This window comes from Parasteatoda tepidariorum, chromosome 3, assembly GCF_982258835.1.
Source record: "Parasteatoda tepidariorum strain Cologne lab strain chromosome 3, Ptep-v5.0, whole genome shotgun sequence".
Taxonomy (NCBI): domain Eukaryota; kingdom Metazoa; phylum Arthropoda; class Arachnida; order Araneae; family Theridiidae; genus Parasteatoda; species Parasteatoda tepidariorum.
The window spans coordinates 28,963,302-28,979,309 of NC_141757.1; the positions used below are offsets into that span (position 1 = coordinate 28,963,302).

A 16,008-nucleotide genomic window follows, 5' to 3' on the forward strand; every position below is an offset into this window, starting at 1 on the left:
CTTATGGACTATGAAAAAAAGGAAACATAATTATCTAAATATATTTATTTCCAAAGATACGACAACATATCAGCTACTTTTCAACATACGAACCATCGGAAATGCAACATTTGTTATATCGTTGGCAAAGTTTTTGAAGTCCAGTATCACAGGAATCTGATGTCAGGAAATTGAGCAGCGTATCATAGCTGTTTGCATGTCTGTGAGAAAGTGATACTCAGAATGGAATTTTTTCAGTAGCTGGGAGAGAGATAGGAATTACAATGGGGATGTTCAAACACTTCCCAGTGAAACTTCTGCAAATTTTTTTTCCTTGTAAAATTTATCGTATTTGGACGATTGTTGTGGGGAGTGTTTGACTACTCACCATTCACTTTCGATCCATCTCCCAGTTACTTCCACCTGTTACTTCCCACTTGTTACCCAGTTACTTTCACTTGCATTTAAAGAAATTCCAGCCAGGACGTAATTTTCCCTCAGACGTGCAGGCAGCTGTGACACGCTGGCTAAGTTACTAGGCAGCAGACAGCTGTGATATTAAACAACAAAAACTTTTCCCGATTGCGAGTGTTACGAGTCCTTTCATCGGGAAGTAGCTGAAATATTACAGTATCTTTTGCAATGAACCAATTCAGGTAATTGTGTTTTGTTTCTTTTTATGCCCCTCTGGAAACAGGCTCACTGGATAACCCTTTTATTAAGGGAGGTCATTGCAAAACACCCAGCATATTCTCGTTGTTACTATAATTAATCGTAAAGTAAAACATTACACTAAATACGTTGCTTACGCCTCTTTCAGGGTCGGGATAGCCTGGTCGGTATGGCGCTGGGCTCATGTCCGAGATTTCGTGGGTTCGAACCCTGCCGGCCGAAGACTCCCCGTGTAGTAAAGTGACTGATGCATGTTAAATCTGTCGAGTCGCAAAAGTCCTCCATGTTCCCATAACAAATCAAAACCTCTGGGGGTACTGGATTAGAGATCGATCGATCTCTGATTCAGGTCAAAATTACGATCTGTGGATGAATGAATGGATGTATGAATGGGTCCGCCTTATAAACGTGTGCGACGTATGGGTATGACGGAAGTCGAATTCCTGGCCATAGATGGCGCCACTGGAAAGCAAGAACTATCCCATCCCTTCTGCCTAAACAGGCATACGTCAACAACAATAACACGCCTCTTTCGCCACATAATTTTTTTTAATATGTCACACGTGAAAACTATGTATGCCTCCACTATTTGTTTTAATTTCTTTTTACATAGCTTTGTATCAGTGCTGTCAACTAAGTTCTTTCTCTCCTTTTTTTTATCTTATTGAAAAAAATTTTGATTTTCTATAATTTTTCTAAAAATTATAATTTATGACAAATCGCACTATGTTTTCTTTTAAATATATGTCAGGCTTATAAAATGTAAACATTTCAAAAACTCTTGTGCCATACTATAGAAAATACGGTTTTATGCAGAATAGAAAAGCAATTAATTAATCCGATTAGACGTGCCTGAGAAACATTGGTATAATTGTCAAAAGTTATAATAAATTTACGACTGCACCCTGTTTGATCTTAAGTTTTTGCAGAATATTTGAATTTTAGATCGAAGCTTGAATCATAGATTTAAGAGATTTAATTTATTCATAAAAAATTACAGACCAGTGTCCTTACCTTCTTTAAGCTCATTGAAGTTATTTTAAAGTTAAATTTTTAAAATTAGTTTGCATATTTTTTAAATGAATTGACTTTAATGTCTTTTTAGATGACAATGATGACGAAGAAAGTTTGCATATAATGGAAAAATTGGAAGGAATTAATGATAACGAAGCAGATCTCGTGGTTCCCTTCGTTAAGATTGATGATAAGGAATTGGCAGAAGCCTATGGAATAACTGATTTACCAAGTCTTGTGTTCTTCGAAAATCAAGTCCCAAATTACTATACAGGCATGTTCATTTTTCATTTTATTTTTACGTATTGAAGTTTCAAATTTAAATAATGCCTGAAGTGTTTAGTAGCAGTAAAATGTTTAGATTATAAAAATACGAATTTCAATTAATTTTAGCGTTACAGTCAATAATATGATACTACGTAACTTTTACGAAACGAAATGTTTGGTACCCAGTTTTCAAAGGATTAGAAATATTATTTTAACACATTTTACCAAAATGTATTCTATTTTTATAAAGTTAGAACAACTATGGTATAAATTGGTTTAAGTGAATAAACATAAATTTCTAAACTGCTCTAATGATTTTGCTCAAACTGCTCTAATGATCATTCATAATTATACTCTAATGATCATTCAAACTGCTCTAATGATCACAATTCATAAACTGTTGTAATGATTTTGCTTAAAATTTGTATTTTGCCTGTAAAATTATATTCTTTAAAATGATGCAAAAAATTGTGTTCCTCACAATGCAAAATTTGTTTGACCATTAAGTAAAATAATAAAAAATTTAAAAAAAAATTACAGTCGTTTTTGCACGGACTTATTTTTGAATAATCGAATTTTACAATTGTGTGAAAAAGTTTTTTAATTCGGTTAAAATAATCTCGAGACATAGCAAAATAAGCAAAAAGTAATATTAACATTTAGGGGTCCAAATTTTAGACTGCTCTTTTGATCTAACTATTGCGGCTATATTTCCAGATTGAGGCTATACCCTTTGGGGTCAGAAATCCAAATCCATCGATTAGGAAAAGCATGTTTATTCAGAGAAAGCACGTTTTTGTGTCTGATTTCGTAACTTAAAATATCGTCTGCACTTATAAATTAGCATATTTGAAGTCACCCTTTCGGGCCGTTAAGATCGAGTCTTAAAATGTGAAGACCGAGTCATTAGATTAAAAGTTATTCATGGTGGTTTTTTTTTGCGCTTTGTATATTTTTTTGCACATATATTTAACTTTCTATCACCTTCAGTGAAAAAATTAGGTATGATAATTATAGCTTTCTATACACTGCTTATTATCTATCAGTAATTGCTATATTTCATAAATTATTCAATTTTATGAACATCATTAACATTAGTCTTTATTTTTTGTACATTCTTAAATATTAGTTTTCATTATAATAATTTTTTTTCTTACATTTTCACATATTAACATTGCCCAGAATCAATAATAATACTCTTTAGTATACTTTATTATTGTTATTATTATTCTTAATTATTATTATTATTAATTATTATTATTAATTATTATTATTATTATTATTATTATTATTATTATTATTAATTATTATTATTATTATTATTAATTATTATGAGTAGGGATAATTACCATCCATGATTATTAACTTAAATATTTCCATAGATTGTTCAGTTGCATAACCGTTATTAATACTGATTCACATTAACAGGAAATTTAACCAATGAAGAGGCCGTGTTTGATTGGTTGAAAGAATTGCAGTCATCTGATGAGATTGAGATTGTGACGGATCAAGTTGTAGAACTGATGATTGATAAATGTGAATACTTGGCTGTTATATTTTGTAAGTTCTCAGTGAGTACTTCATCTTTTTCTTATGACATTTCTATTTCCTTTAAAATGAAAAGTAACCAAAATCTCTTTAACTCATACCCATGCTGGAATTTTGGAATAACATCACTTAATATATATTGTTTTAAGTCCTCGGTTCTAACTCAAACTCAGCTGAGGTCAAACATCTCTGTCCCACCTTTTCTACCACTTGGGAAGAACACAGACTCAATGACAGATCGTAGCACAGCACTATTTTGTCTCTTTCTACAATTCACCCTAAAAAAAATATTTGAGTTTTTAAGCAATGCCAAGGCTCGAACATTTGCGAGTATAACGTTAATCTACTGTTAATTAACGTAAATTAATGTCAGTGGCCATATATTTTACGAGAAAAAATTTAAGGGCAGACCCGTATTTTTTTGAACATCTTAGCTTTACAGGCATAAATTTTTTATTACTGTCATTTACTGGAATATTTTTTTCCTGTCACTAACCGTCATTTAGTTAGAAGATTTTTTGGAGTGAACCGCCTTTAAGTTTCATCTTCAAACTGAGTTGCCTTAACAATAGTTCAATTTTTTTTTAAGTGATCGCAAGAGCAAGCGGTCGTAATTTGAAAAAGAGTTTTCTTTTTCACTTTAATATTAATTTGCTAACTTTAAAATGTGTTGTTTCTTGGCAACTTTTTTAAGAAGGATTTACAAAGAATGTATGTTAAATACGTGTCATATATGGAGCTCCTCGTAAAAAGATTACATTAAAAACTAGATGCAATAATTTACATTAGCTCATTAACATCCATCTGAAATTAATACTAGCATTTAATATGCATAAGTCAACTAAGGAAAAGTTGCCTGGTTGAAAACGTTTTATTTTATTTAAAATAAATCAAAATCCAGTAGTAGGTTAAAACGAAACGTGATATTTCAAAATTTTTCAAATCTAAATTTAAAAAGTCTCTATTCTAATTTAAAATTAACAATCTAAATTAATATATGATGCAAAGAAACAAAATTTGTTGACAAATTTGAAAGCAATTTTCATAGAAATTAATTCCCTAATTTAAACAAGTTTGATTTCCTGCAGTTTATTTTTCTTTGGAAGTATCAATACTTATTTCCATAATCTGAGAATTTTTATTCTTATTATGATTTACATATTTTTCTCATATAAATCCTTTTTTGAAACTGATTTTTATTAAGCTTTTATTAACATATACTATTGCATGACCCGTAAGATAGTAACTATTTTAAAACGCTTTATTTTAGTAAAAACATTAACGCAACAGCCTGTTGTGGGCCAGGGGGCTCAAGGAGGTTAAAGTTCCACAGTTTCGAGACTAACAGCATGATTGTGATAATGTGGTCTGCACTGGGTACTGGCCGCCTTTACTTCCCAAACAAGCTGATACCTAGCGTTCTGAAGCTAGGTGGGCTACAAAACACCACTGGGGATCGAACCCCAGTTCTTCACAATAACAGTTTAGTACCTTACCCTCTGAGCCAACGTGGCTCGCTTTATTTAAGTGGTTGTAACAACAACTAAAAATGCAAAAATCCGTAACATTTTTGGATTATAAATGTCATTACTATTTTCATTTTCTGCTTGTCAGAAGCAAAATTTTGTAACGAAATTTGAACCACTTTTTGATTAGCTTTAGATCTCTGTGCTGATTCGTTTTGAAAATGCTAAAAGCATGATTCATCGGCTTCTTTCTGACTTTAGAAACTTACAATACAACCAACATTTATAAAAGGAAAAAAAAGTTTTATGAAAAATGCTTTCAAAAATAGAGGAAATAGTTTCATAGATAGATAATTTTGAAAATATTAAATATATTTATATAAATAAATATATAGATATTTAATATTGTATATATTTTATTATATAATGAAACATATGCAATTATAATAATTTTATAAATATTAAAAATAGAGGAAATAATTTTATTATATTTAAAATGAAAAGCATGGAACCCGTCACCTTTGAGTTAAACTCTCATTAACATTTTAAACTCTCTCAGTTTTAAAAAATGACCCGTACTTCGCTTTTTTGTATTAGTCGTGACAAATGTGAAATTATTTGTCCAATCTTGAATTGTTGTTTTAAAATGGTTTTTATAGCTCAGTTTAATATTGTTTTGAGGTCTTTTTATTGCAAAGTTTAATGTTGCTAGGATACAATTATTATTATTTTTTGGAAAATACTTTCCAAATTTTTGGAACAATATTTTTTAATGTTCAATTATTAATACTTTTTTGGAAAAATAGTTTAGAAATTATTTGCAATAAATGTTGTTCTTTTTAGACGACGCTGATGATGCTTCTGCTAAAAAAGCCCTATCTGAATTGGAGCATATTGATGACGAGACGGACAAAGCAGGTATTCCCCTCATCAGAAGCCACAGTAAGCAAATACCTGATACATATGGAATCGAAACACCCTCTCTTGTATATTTCGAAAATGGAGTACCCAATATCTACCCAGGTTATATATTTTTATTTTAATCAGAGTAATTCAAAATAGAAAAATAGAAAAACGTTTAAATGACGTATTTTTTTCTGTTGTTTTAGGAGAGCTATCGAATGAGGAAGAAGTCTTGAAGTATCTTCTTGAACAGCAGAGCACTGATGAAATAGAGGATGTCACACCAAAAGTGCTTGAACAAATGATTACGAAAAACGAACATTTGGCTGTTCTTTTCTGTAAGTCGCAAATCAATAAATTTAGAAAAGTGTTTGAAAAGTTAGCTCTTGATCCACAATACGAATTAGTTCATTTTCTGTAAATTTAAAATACGTATCTTAATTCCTTATACTTAATTAAAAAATGTCTTTCCGTTTTTTTTTAAATATGCGCTTGTTTATTGATTACTTTCTTAAAATTTTTGTTTTTCTTTACAATTTGCTCACGCATAAGTTTTATATTCTCATGACTTGCTTATATAATTGTTGTATTTTTAAATAATTTTCCTATCTCTCTGCTTATTTCCGATTATTGAATTTACCTGTGTTTTTTATTATTTTCTATTTAGACTAGATTATTATTTCTCACGGCGTAATTTTATTTTATTTTCTTTCAACTTAATAAATATTGCTGTAAGATGTTCTTCATAAATTTTGCACTTATGATTATTGTATTTACGTGTTTTACTTATTACTTTAATTATTTACTATTTTCTATAAGGAAGATAGGATTTAGTGCTCCCAGATCATATATTATATTATTTCGTAACTGAGATCAAGTTTAAAATAGTAAAAGAAAAGTATTTATACATGTTCCTTCCTTATTTTCTACTGTTCTAATTATATTAATACTTTTTTTACAATTATCGGATGATTTGTAAAATAAAATTTTTATATATTTCAGACGATAAGGAGGATCGAAAATCAAAAGAAGTTGTGAGAGAATTGGAAAATATCGAAACTGAGGGAGGTGAAGACGGAGATTTACCATTTGTTCGAATTGATAACGAACAGGTTGCAGCAGAATATGGTTTTGAATCTGATTTGCCTGTTTTACTTTATTTCGAAAAGAGAATACCATCTGTGTATCACGGTAAATAATAATACACAAATTTAATTCCAATTATTTTTTGTAATTAATAAAAGACTGATCAAAGAGAGTATTTTTTACAATTTTCTTTTAAGTAGAATAATCATTTTAAGAATCATTTTAAGAATTAATGAAACTTGGAAAGTACTCAATTGAATAAAAATGATATTCCATTTACTTTTTACTTATTTTTACTTAATCTTTGCTTTCAGTTCCTAATGAATGACATGATCTTCATCAACAAATAATTTTAATTCATGTTTTAGGAGATCTGACCAATGAGCAGCAGGTGTGGAAGTGGCTTCATCTTCAGCTGACAACTGATGGTATTGAAGAAGTCACTGAAAAAATTCTCTTCAATTTAATCGCTCATAATCCATTCGTGGCTGTTTTATTTTGTAAGTAGTGATTCCAAAACGATATCTTTAATTCTGAATCCATCACAGATTTTCCTATCACTCCAATCGGAGCAAAAATACAATTCTGTATGGTTCTGTTGTCCAATAAGGATTTGGTGTTTAATACGGTTTAAAAGTACGCATAAGATTAAGTATAGTTTGGCGTTTTAGGACATATCTGATGTGGCAATGAGTAATTAAACTATTAGTGCAAATTAAAGCTACGGGTAAAAATATTAACGAATTTTAAATTCTTGCTTACGGTGTAACTCAATCCATAAAGCATTAGCTTTAGAATTCAAAGCCCAATTTTTCTAATGGATAATTTTTTTCATTGCACTGGTACCCACTGACAACACTAACTCATAAAAAATAACCCTAAATTAGTAAGCGGAATATGAGGAATATGAGCTTAGGGCTAATCACAGATCCACTTTTTGAGCTCCAATTCATTGAATGAATTATTTTCAACTGAATCAAACTTCATCCAGACTTGTGTTGAAATCACAGATCCGTCTTTTGAGCTCCAATTCATTGAATGAATTATTTTCAACTGAATCAAACTTCATCCAGACTTCTGTAAAAATATATATATATCGGATCTATAAGCATAATATGATTCGTGTCCGTTCGTTCTAGTGTTTCAATGTGCAAGCTTTCTCCTTTATTTGTCCTGAATTACTATTTCGTATCTTGTTTTCTTATGTTTTCCAAAATCAAAAATAATCATTAACCTGTGTTAATAACAATGATTAATGTGGTTTACAGTAGAAATAAATTTGGCGTTTTAAAAAGTGTGTAAATCATCTTAATCAGTGTTGAAAGAACAATTCAAAAATTTTCATAATGTATTTCGCTGATTGATTGGAACCCAGAAAACTAAAACTGTTAAATCATTTTTCTTTCTGAAAATGATTTAATGTATTATGCTTTAATATATTAGAATTTAATATACTTGTCTGAAAGTTTATTATACTTAACTTAAATTTATTGGAGTTACATAAAAATAAGAGTTGAATAATCGAAATCTAAGCCTAATCTATCAAAATAATTCCATGTTTTTGACGAGTTGCTACCGGTAACAATTTTTGATTTCCATTGCATCACTAATTCACTTGAAGGTTTTTGCTCTTCAGTTTTTAAATGTATTAAATTTAGTTTCCTTCGTTAGTTTTAAATATTAACGTCCCTTCCTTAAGTATTTTTTAAAAACTTGTTTTCTTCGAATATAAAAATGAAATTCATTTTCATACCTTCTTTAGGATTAACCCACTGGCGGTTTAGAAAATGGGCAAAATTGGGAAATTTTTTTTCCCCAAGCCACTATTTCTCTATCTAATAACATGGAAAACCGGTTTTCGTTATGCAGAGAAAACTGCAGGTTAAATTACGAATTTTTACACGCAAAACGATCAATGAGTTAACGTACTAGAAATTGAAAACGTTTATTTTTATTACATACCATTAATATTTTTTGATTTTTTTTCAGATGATCATAAATCTAAAAAGAGTGCGAAAGTATTGAAAGAGCTGGAATCAATTGATGATGATGCTGATCAGTATAATATTCTTGTAGTGAAAAATGACAATTTGCAAGCTGCACAAAAATATGGCATTAAAAAGCTACCTGCTTTGTTATTTTTTAAAGAAGGTAGCCCAATTGTGTACGAAGGTATGTCGTTCCATCTTTTATCCTCTTAATCGCCAAACAAATCTACTTTCAGTATTTAAACTGATCATATTTTATTTTTAATTGAAAATGAAACGCTTATTTTCTAAAACTGTAAGTTATTTGATTGATGTTGTAATGTTTAACTGAATGTTAAAATTAAATTATGTTTATTGCAACTATCTTTAATTTAAAAAAAAATCTTCTTTTGAAGCAAGATTTGTTAATTTTTTTGTGTATACTTATAAGTTGATATAACAACAGAAAAAAATATCGATATTATATGAATTTCTTAAAGATTTTCAAAACTTGCCCTAGTGGTCAAAAATATGATTTAAAAAAAAAACTTTTTTAAGTGCACATTTATAAAAATGTTTTTTCCGTTGAAATATCTAGTATTTTTGTTCTATTTTTTAAAAGATAAATTTTACAGACCTTTGTCTAAATTTTAATTCCTCATTTTGTAATGTCTACTTATAATTTGTTAACATCAAATCATTAAAACAGTTTATTTTAATTTTCTTTAAAAATTTAACATGGATTTTAATTTCATCCGTTTAGAGTATTTTACTAACTTTTGACATTTTTGTAATGACTAAAAAATGATACTGAGACTAAAAAATAATAATTAAAAATACTAATGTTAATAACGAAAGACATAAATATTATATAATAATGGTAGAAAAAATATTATATTAATTCTAATATGTAGCTAATATTCTAATATAATATTAATTTAAATTCTCTAGGAAACCTGATGAAGGAAGAGGAAGTGTTTCAGTGGATGATTGATCTTCTGGCGAATGATGAAATAGAAGACATTACTGAAAATGCTCTGGACAGCTTAATTGACAACAATGAATTTGTAGTTGTGTTCTTTTGTAAGTATTTTACTCTCAAATATAGTAAGTTTTAATATTTTATTTACGAGATTTTCATTTTTAGAAAATAACCATTCTGTGAAAATTATTATGAAATTACAACAAGGAAATTTAGTTTTCAGAGCTGGGAGATCACTTTAGATAAAAGGTAAAACACACTGCATCCCGCCATCGCCTCATGCACTTCACAAACCCCTTTACTTTTATTTAATTGAATCATGTTGTGTTATCTCTATTTAATAATAGTTTCATTAAAGTTAATTTAAAGCAGACAGTAGTCAGATCGTCACGAAAAATCATATTTTATTTAATAGAATTTTATAAAATCGAATACAGTGCCATGTTAAAGTTAAGTGAAACGTTAAAATGACTTTAAAAGCTTCGAATACTTGCTGACTTTTACCAACTGTGCTGACATAAAGTATCCACAGTGGTAGTCAGATCTTGGGTTAGAGTCTCCTTGCCATCTGGTTAACCGTCGGACCGTAGGTTTCCGTGGTTTCCATCTTCGTGTAACGCAAATGTGGGTTAGTTCCATCAAAAAGCCCTCTACCAAATGCAAATTTCTCTCAATACTTAATCCAGGATTTCCTGAATGGGATTCAAAATTACTAGGCTTCAGAGTTGAACATTTGTATTTATATACCCAAAATAGAGTCGGCTGTTCAACGACGGTTATAAAATAAAATGTAATCTACTAGAGTCCTGGTGTCTCTGGGGATAGAGCACTCACATACAATCAAGTAGCCCAGGTTCTAATCCCAACGATGGCTGGTCTCTACGAATTCTGCCCCCGACTCGCACCGACTACAGTGCAGACATAAAATATCATAATTGGTAGATGTATGATGGGTTAGAGTCACCTTGCCGTCAGGCTAAATTTGAGAGATTTTCTTGGTTTTTCTCTACGTGTAACGCAAATACGGCTTAGTTCCATCAGAAGTCTTCCATGAAGTCAAACTTCTCCCAATACTTGATCCAGGAATTCCTTTGCCTTCTGTATTGGGTTTAATATTATATGACTACGGTGTTGAGCATTGGTGGCCGTAATCTTAAAATATATAATCGGTTCAACGACTGTTATAAAATAAAATAAAGTATAATACTTTTTTTTTGGTATCTGTCTGTTTTATTTCGAAAAATCTTTTTTAACGTAAAAATCTTTTTTAACGTAAAAATCTTTTTTAACGTAAAAATCATTTTAACATAAAAGTCACTTTCTTCTCTTTTAGAATAACGAATTGTATATTTTACAAGATAGCTATATTAAATATAGTTTTCTATAATTTACTTTGTATTTATGTACTATGTTACTTAACTACTCTGGTGGATGGACACGTGGTATTTTACAATTGCCAAAAGTTATAAATCGTGATGGGCTGTTACTAACTGTTACGTTCCTTACAGATGATAAAGATTCCAATTCAAGCACACAAATTTTGCAAGAGCTAGAAAATATTGATGACGACACTGACCGTCACGGAATCCCATTTGTACGAATTGATGACGACACAGTTGCGAAAGAATACGGTATCCTCGATGAGTTGCCGATTTTAGTTTATTTTGAAAACAAAATACCCAGTGTTTATGAAGGTAAGTAATTATCTGCATTCATTTATTCTTCATAACCAATACTTTTCAGAAAATTTATAGTATTAAACAAATAAAAATATGCGTAATACTAAAAGTTTTTTGTTTTTAAAATTTGTTTAGTATTTACTGTTAATTACATTAGGGACAATTTTTAGTGCATTTATACATGTGCTTAATTTTGCGTTATTCGGGGAGGGGGAATTTAAAATCAGAAACTAGTTTTGTACCTAAAGCTGCAGACTTTTTTAAACGGCATTTTTGTCTATTTTTTGTTGAACTGTGCTAGCATAAAATGTAAAAAGCCGTCGTATAAATGGTGCGACAAACTTTTTGGGAAGTTCGAACACGTCTTTAGGATTGAAAACTCATAAGAAACCATGCCTGGAAATATCGTACGCCGCTAGAGGCACTTCGCTATTATGACTGAATTGCCATTTAAAAAAATATAGCTTAGAGAGACAAATCGATTGCAGATTTGAAATCAGTGATACGAAAGTATCTAAGATCTGTTAAAAAATCTCGCGCAACAGAAAAAAATATTGCTCCCCAGAGTTATACGTAATAACTAATACCCTCTTAAAAATTGTAAAAAAAATGAATACAACATGCAGATAATTACTGTTTCATTAAAGTCATAATACGAAACAAAATTAATTATTTATAATGACCAATATGTTCCTGAAAATTAGCAATGCTTAACGAAGTCAATTATAAAAAAGGACCAATAGATTTTTGAAAATCTATAAAACTTTAGTATTAAACAAAAAGTGTTATGCATACTAGTCAATACTTTTACAAGTTGCCGTATTATTAAACTAAATGAATAACATTAAAAGATAAATACTTTCTGCAAAATTATAGTATTAAACAAAGTAAATTATGCTCAATAAAAAATGCCCATCTTTAAAACTATTGAATTATACATAATGAAAATCATTGGGGTGATTGAAAAAGTGAATATATCGACAGGTGATCTTATGAAGGAGGAAGAAGTTCTGAAATGGATCATAAAGCAAAAGGAAGAGGATACCATAGAGGAGGTGACAGATGAGATACTTGAAGAGATGATCAAAAAATATGAATATATTCTAGTATTCTTTGGTATGGCATTTTCCGTTATTCAATTCTGCATTTTATTTAACCTCATTTGCTTTTCATTCTTTTTTTTTTAACCGAAGAAGTATATATTGCCAGTTATTTTAAAGAAAGATTCGGAAATTTTGGTTACTGGACAGTAAAGAATTGTAGTATTTTTTACAGTTGCTTTTTTTCCAAAATTGAAAATTACAAACAATTAATTGTTGATATTGTTAATGTAAAATGTCTGAGTCATCATGGTTCAGGGGATAAAAGTCTTGCCTTCCAATGAGGTGCAACTGGTTCGAATCCTAGCAATGGCTGGTTGAAGCGAATTCCGTTCCCGACTCGCACCGACCACAGGGCTGGAGTAAAATATCATCAGCGGTAGACGGGTCGTGGGTTAGAGTCCCCTTGCCTGCGGGCTAACCATGGGAGGTTTCCGTGGTTTTCCTCTCCATGTAGCGCAAATGGTAGTTACTTTTCAGGTGATGAGGACATGATGTAGGCTTTTGGACATGATGTAGGCTTTCTTAAACCAGGAGGATCGCTAACAACAAAAACGCTTTTTTTGAAGCATTTCTCAAATTATAGTAAACACTAAAGTGTTTTTTTTTTTTCCAAAAATGAAGAAAAATCTTAAGAAACAAGCGTGAGATAAAGTAAATTTCAGAATAATGATTTCTTATCTGATAAAATGATGATTTGATGATAAAATGATGAAAATTACTGATAAAATGATGGTGCGTTTTCGTGTTAAAAAGTATCGTTGAAAAAAATTGTGATCGGTGGCAATTCGCAAGCAAGTTTTTAATTGCCATTTGTTGTATTTTAGGCCGTTGATTTCGTCCTATACTTGCTATGTCTACTTCCTGGAAAGATAATAATCTAAATTTTTTTTAGTCCGTCATACGTGCAATAGTGCAATCCCTTCAAAAAAGAGTTGTATTTAAGAATTCTACACGTTTTATTTACATGGTTTGCATGAAAAAAAATCGAACGTTTTTAAATCTTCAATGAGCATAAATCTTGAGGGATAAAATCTATTAAAAATAGAAAATCTTGACATAGTGAACAGTTCAAAAGTTCCTAACATGTATTGCGCGTAACTCTCGATAAAACTTGAAACTTATAAGAAGTAAGAAATCCTATTTAAAAATTTCTAATTTTCTAACAAAAGCTAATAATAATAAAAGAACTATACCGGTTACTATTCAGATTACCGGTAAAATGTATATTGGGCAGTGGTACTCGTCATTAAACACTGATGCAGGGCATACTGGCCCAGTGTATACTGGTCAATGACACTGAACCTTAAAAAAACATCAGTTTAGAGTATAACGGGCAGTGGCTTTTAACTAGACCTAGTATATATTTCGGACATTTACCAAAGCGACTATGTAATTGTCAACATTCTCCAGTGGTTATATTCCAATTTCAGTCATTCACAATAACATCTACATCCAATTGAGAGTTCGTTTGCATTCATTAAATAAAAACGGATATCGAACAATAGTGAATCAGAACTCATCAACGATCATGCGTCAAATTCTGACGGGTGGTTAAACCATGAACTATGAAAAACTATGTTAAAACTATGGAAACTAGAACATTGTACAAACGAGTACCCGGTAAACAAGGTCACCTCAGTACATAAGTGAGAGTTGCTGACTCAGTTAGTCGAGGGAAGATAAAATGAAGTTAGTCGCTAATTAATGGTTAGTTGTTACTAAAAAATGTGCTTTTTATACAGGAATGTAGGGTCTTTAATAACGTGTTATGACGCGATCCTCCCTCTACGCGCTGCACTGTCAGCCAATCACAGCTATAGGTCTTATAACTGATAGCGGTCTCAATTTTAAACATTTATATTAAATGTATTGAGGCAAGAAAGAAATTGTAGCTGATTTTGTATTTTTATTCAGAGTATTTTTTTCGTCACTTTTAAACCATTCTTTCTTATTCATAAAGCACGTCTTTTAGTTTGGTCTACAATCCCTACCAGTGTGTTCAGTGATCGTAGAATCACCCTTTATGGCTCTATGTGGTTTCATCGAATTCAAGTCAACTATCACACTTTCTTGAGTAGTTTAAACATGAGAAAAAATAATTCTATTGGAATGCTGAAGGTAGAAGTCTGCTTCAGGTAGCCTAACTAATTTAGAAAATGGTAAAAATAATATTGCAGCTAACGTATAATGTACGTAAGGTAGAAAGAAACGTTGAATGAAATTTTTGAGCAAATCAGGGGATGATACTAGTTCAGAAATTAATCATGAAAAGGAAAACAAACAAATCAAAGAATGACAGGAATGAAATAATGTTTGAATGATGATAGTGAAAAGAAAAAAGAAACGTATAAGTTCAATAAATTATGTATCTTAAACTGTCTTTTATTTTTCAGCTCCCAATGATTGTCCGAAGTGTAAAAAAATTCTTCATGAGCTTGAAAACATTGACGATGAGACAGATGACAATGGAATATTGTTTGTAACAACAGACGACATGAAAATAGCAAAAAAACAAGCCAAACTTACCGAATTCCCTGCAATTGTTTTGTTCCGAAATGGAGTACCCATGGTATACAAAGGTAAAAAAAACACATTAATTACTAACTTATTGTTTATGTTTGTATTTGTATATATATATATATATATATATATATATATATATATATATATATATATATATATATATATATATATATATATATATATATATATATATATATATATATATATATATATATATATATATATATATATATATATATATATGAACTTATTTGTTTTAGTACAAGTTTTTATAAATGAATGCTTTATCAAAAATTATTTTGGTTTGATAATTTATTAATTTGAAAGAAATATGCAGTTATTTAATTTATTATTTTTTTCAATAATAAAACTAATATTCATTCTTAGAGTTTTATATATCAGTAAAAATGTCTTTTTTTGAGAGAATTTTCCAACTGAGGTGAAAATTGGGGATGAATGCATTTTTCAGAAGTCTGAGATATACTACAAAAATTTGGAAGTTTCTTTAATTCAAAGAGTTTATAAAGTTACACAAATTTAGTTAATGGTGAATACAGATTGTGCTAAATAAGACTGATGGTTTTAAAAAATTTTTAACAGGATAAAAAACAATTTGTATTTTCTAGAAGGAAATTTATGTGTTATACCGTGAACTTACCTTTCAGAATTCCTTGTCATTGTTCAAAAAGTTTTTGCCAGTTGACACTGTAAGCTCTTTCAGCAGTTTATAGCGTTGCATCCTCCGAAAACTTGATTTTGATTGATTGATCGATAAAAAAATTATGATCCAATTTTCTTAATTTTTTTCTTTGATATGCC

General features: G+C 30.0%; 1 protein-coding gene across 1 annotated transcript in view; it reads left to right on the forward strand.

Moving 5' to 3' along the window:
- The window catches only part of LOC107453784 (uncharacterized), a 65,753-nt gene that overhangs the window by 26,085 nt on the left and 23,660 nt on the right, over positions 1-16,008 (forward strand). The window contains exons 8-18 of the mRNA XM_043047299.3: positions 1,757-1,939; positions 3,361-3,492; positions 5,790-5,969; positions 6,056-6,187; positions 6,852-7,040; positions 7,304-7,435; positions 8,925-9,107; positions 9,854-9,985; positions 11,393-11,578; positions 12,548-12,679; positions 15,060-15,245. Coding sequence (XP_042903233.1) covers positions 1,757-1,939; positions 3,361-3,492; positions 5,790-5,969; positions 6,056-6,187; positions 6,852-7,040; positions 7,304-7,435; positions 8,925-9,107; positions 9,854-9,985; positions 11,393-11,578; positions 12,548-12,679; positions 15,060-15,245 — 1,767 coding nt within the window. The remainder of the gene's footprint in view (positions 1-1,756; positions 1,940-3,360; positions 3,493-5,789; positions 5,970-6,055; positions 6,188-6,851; positions 7,041-7,303; positions 7,436-8,924; positions 9,108-9,853; positions 9,986-11,392; positions 11,579-12,547; positions 12,680-15,059; positions 15,246-16,008) is intronic.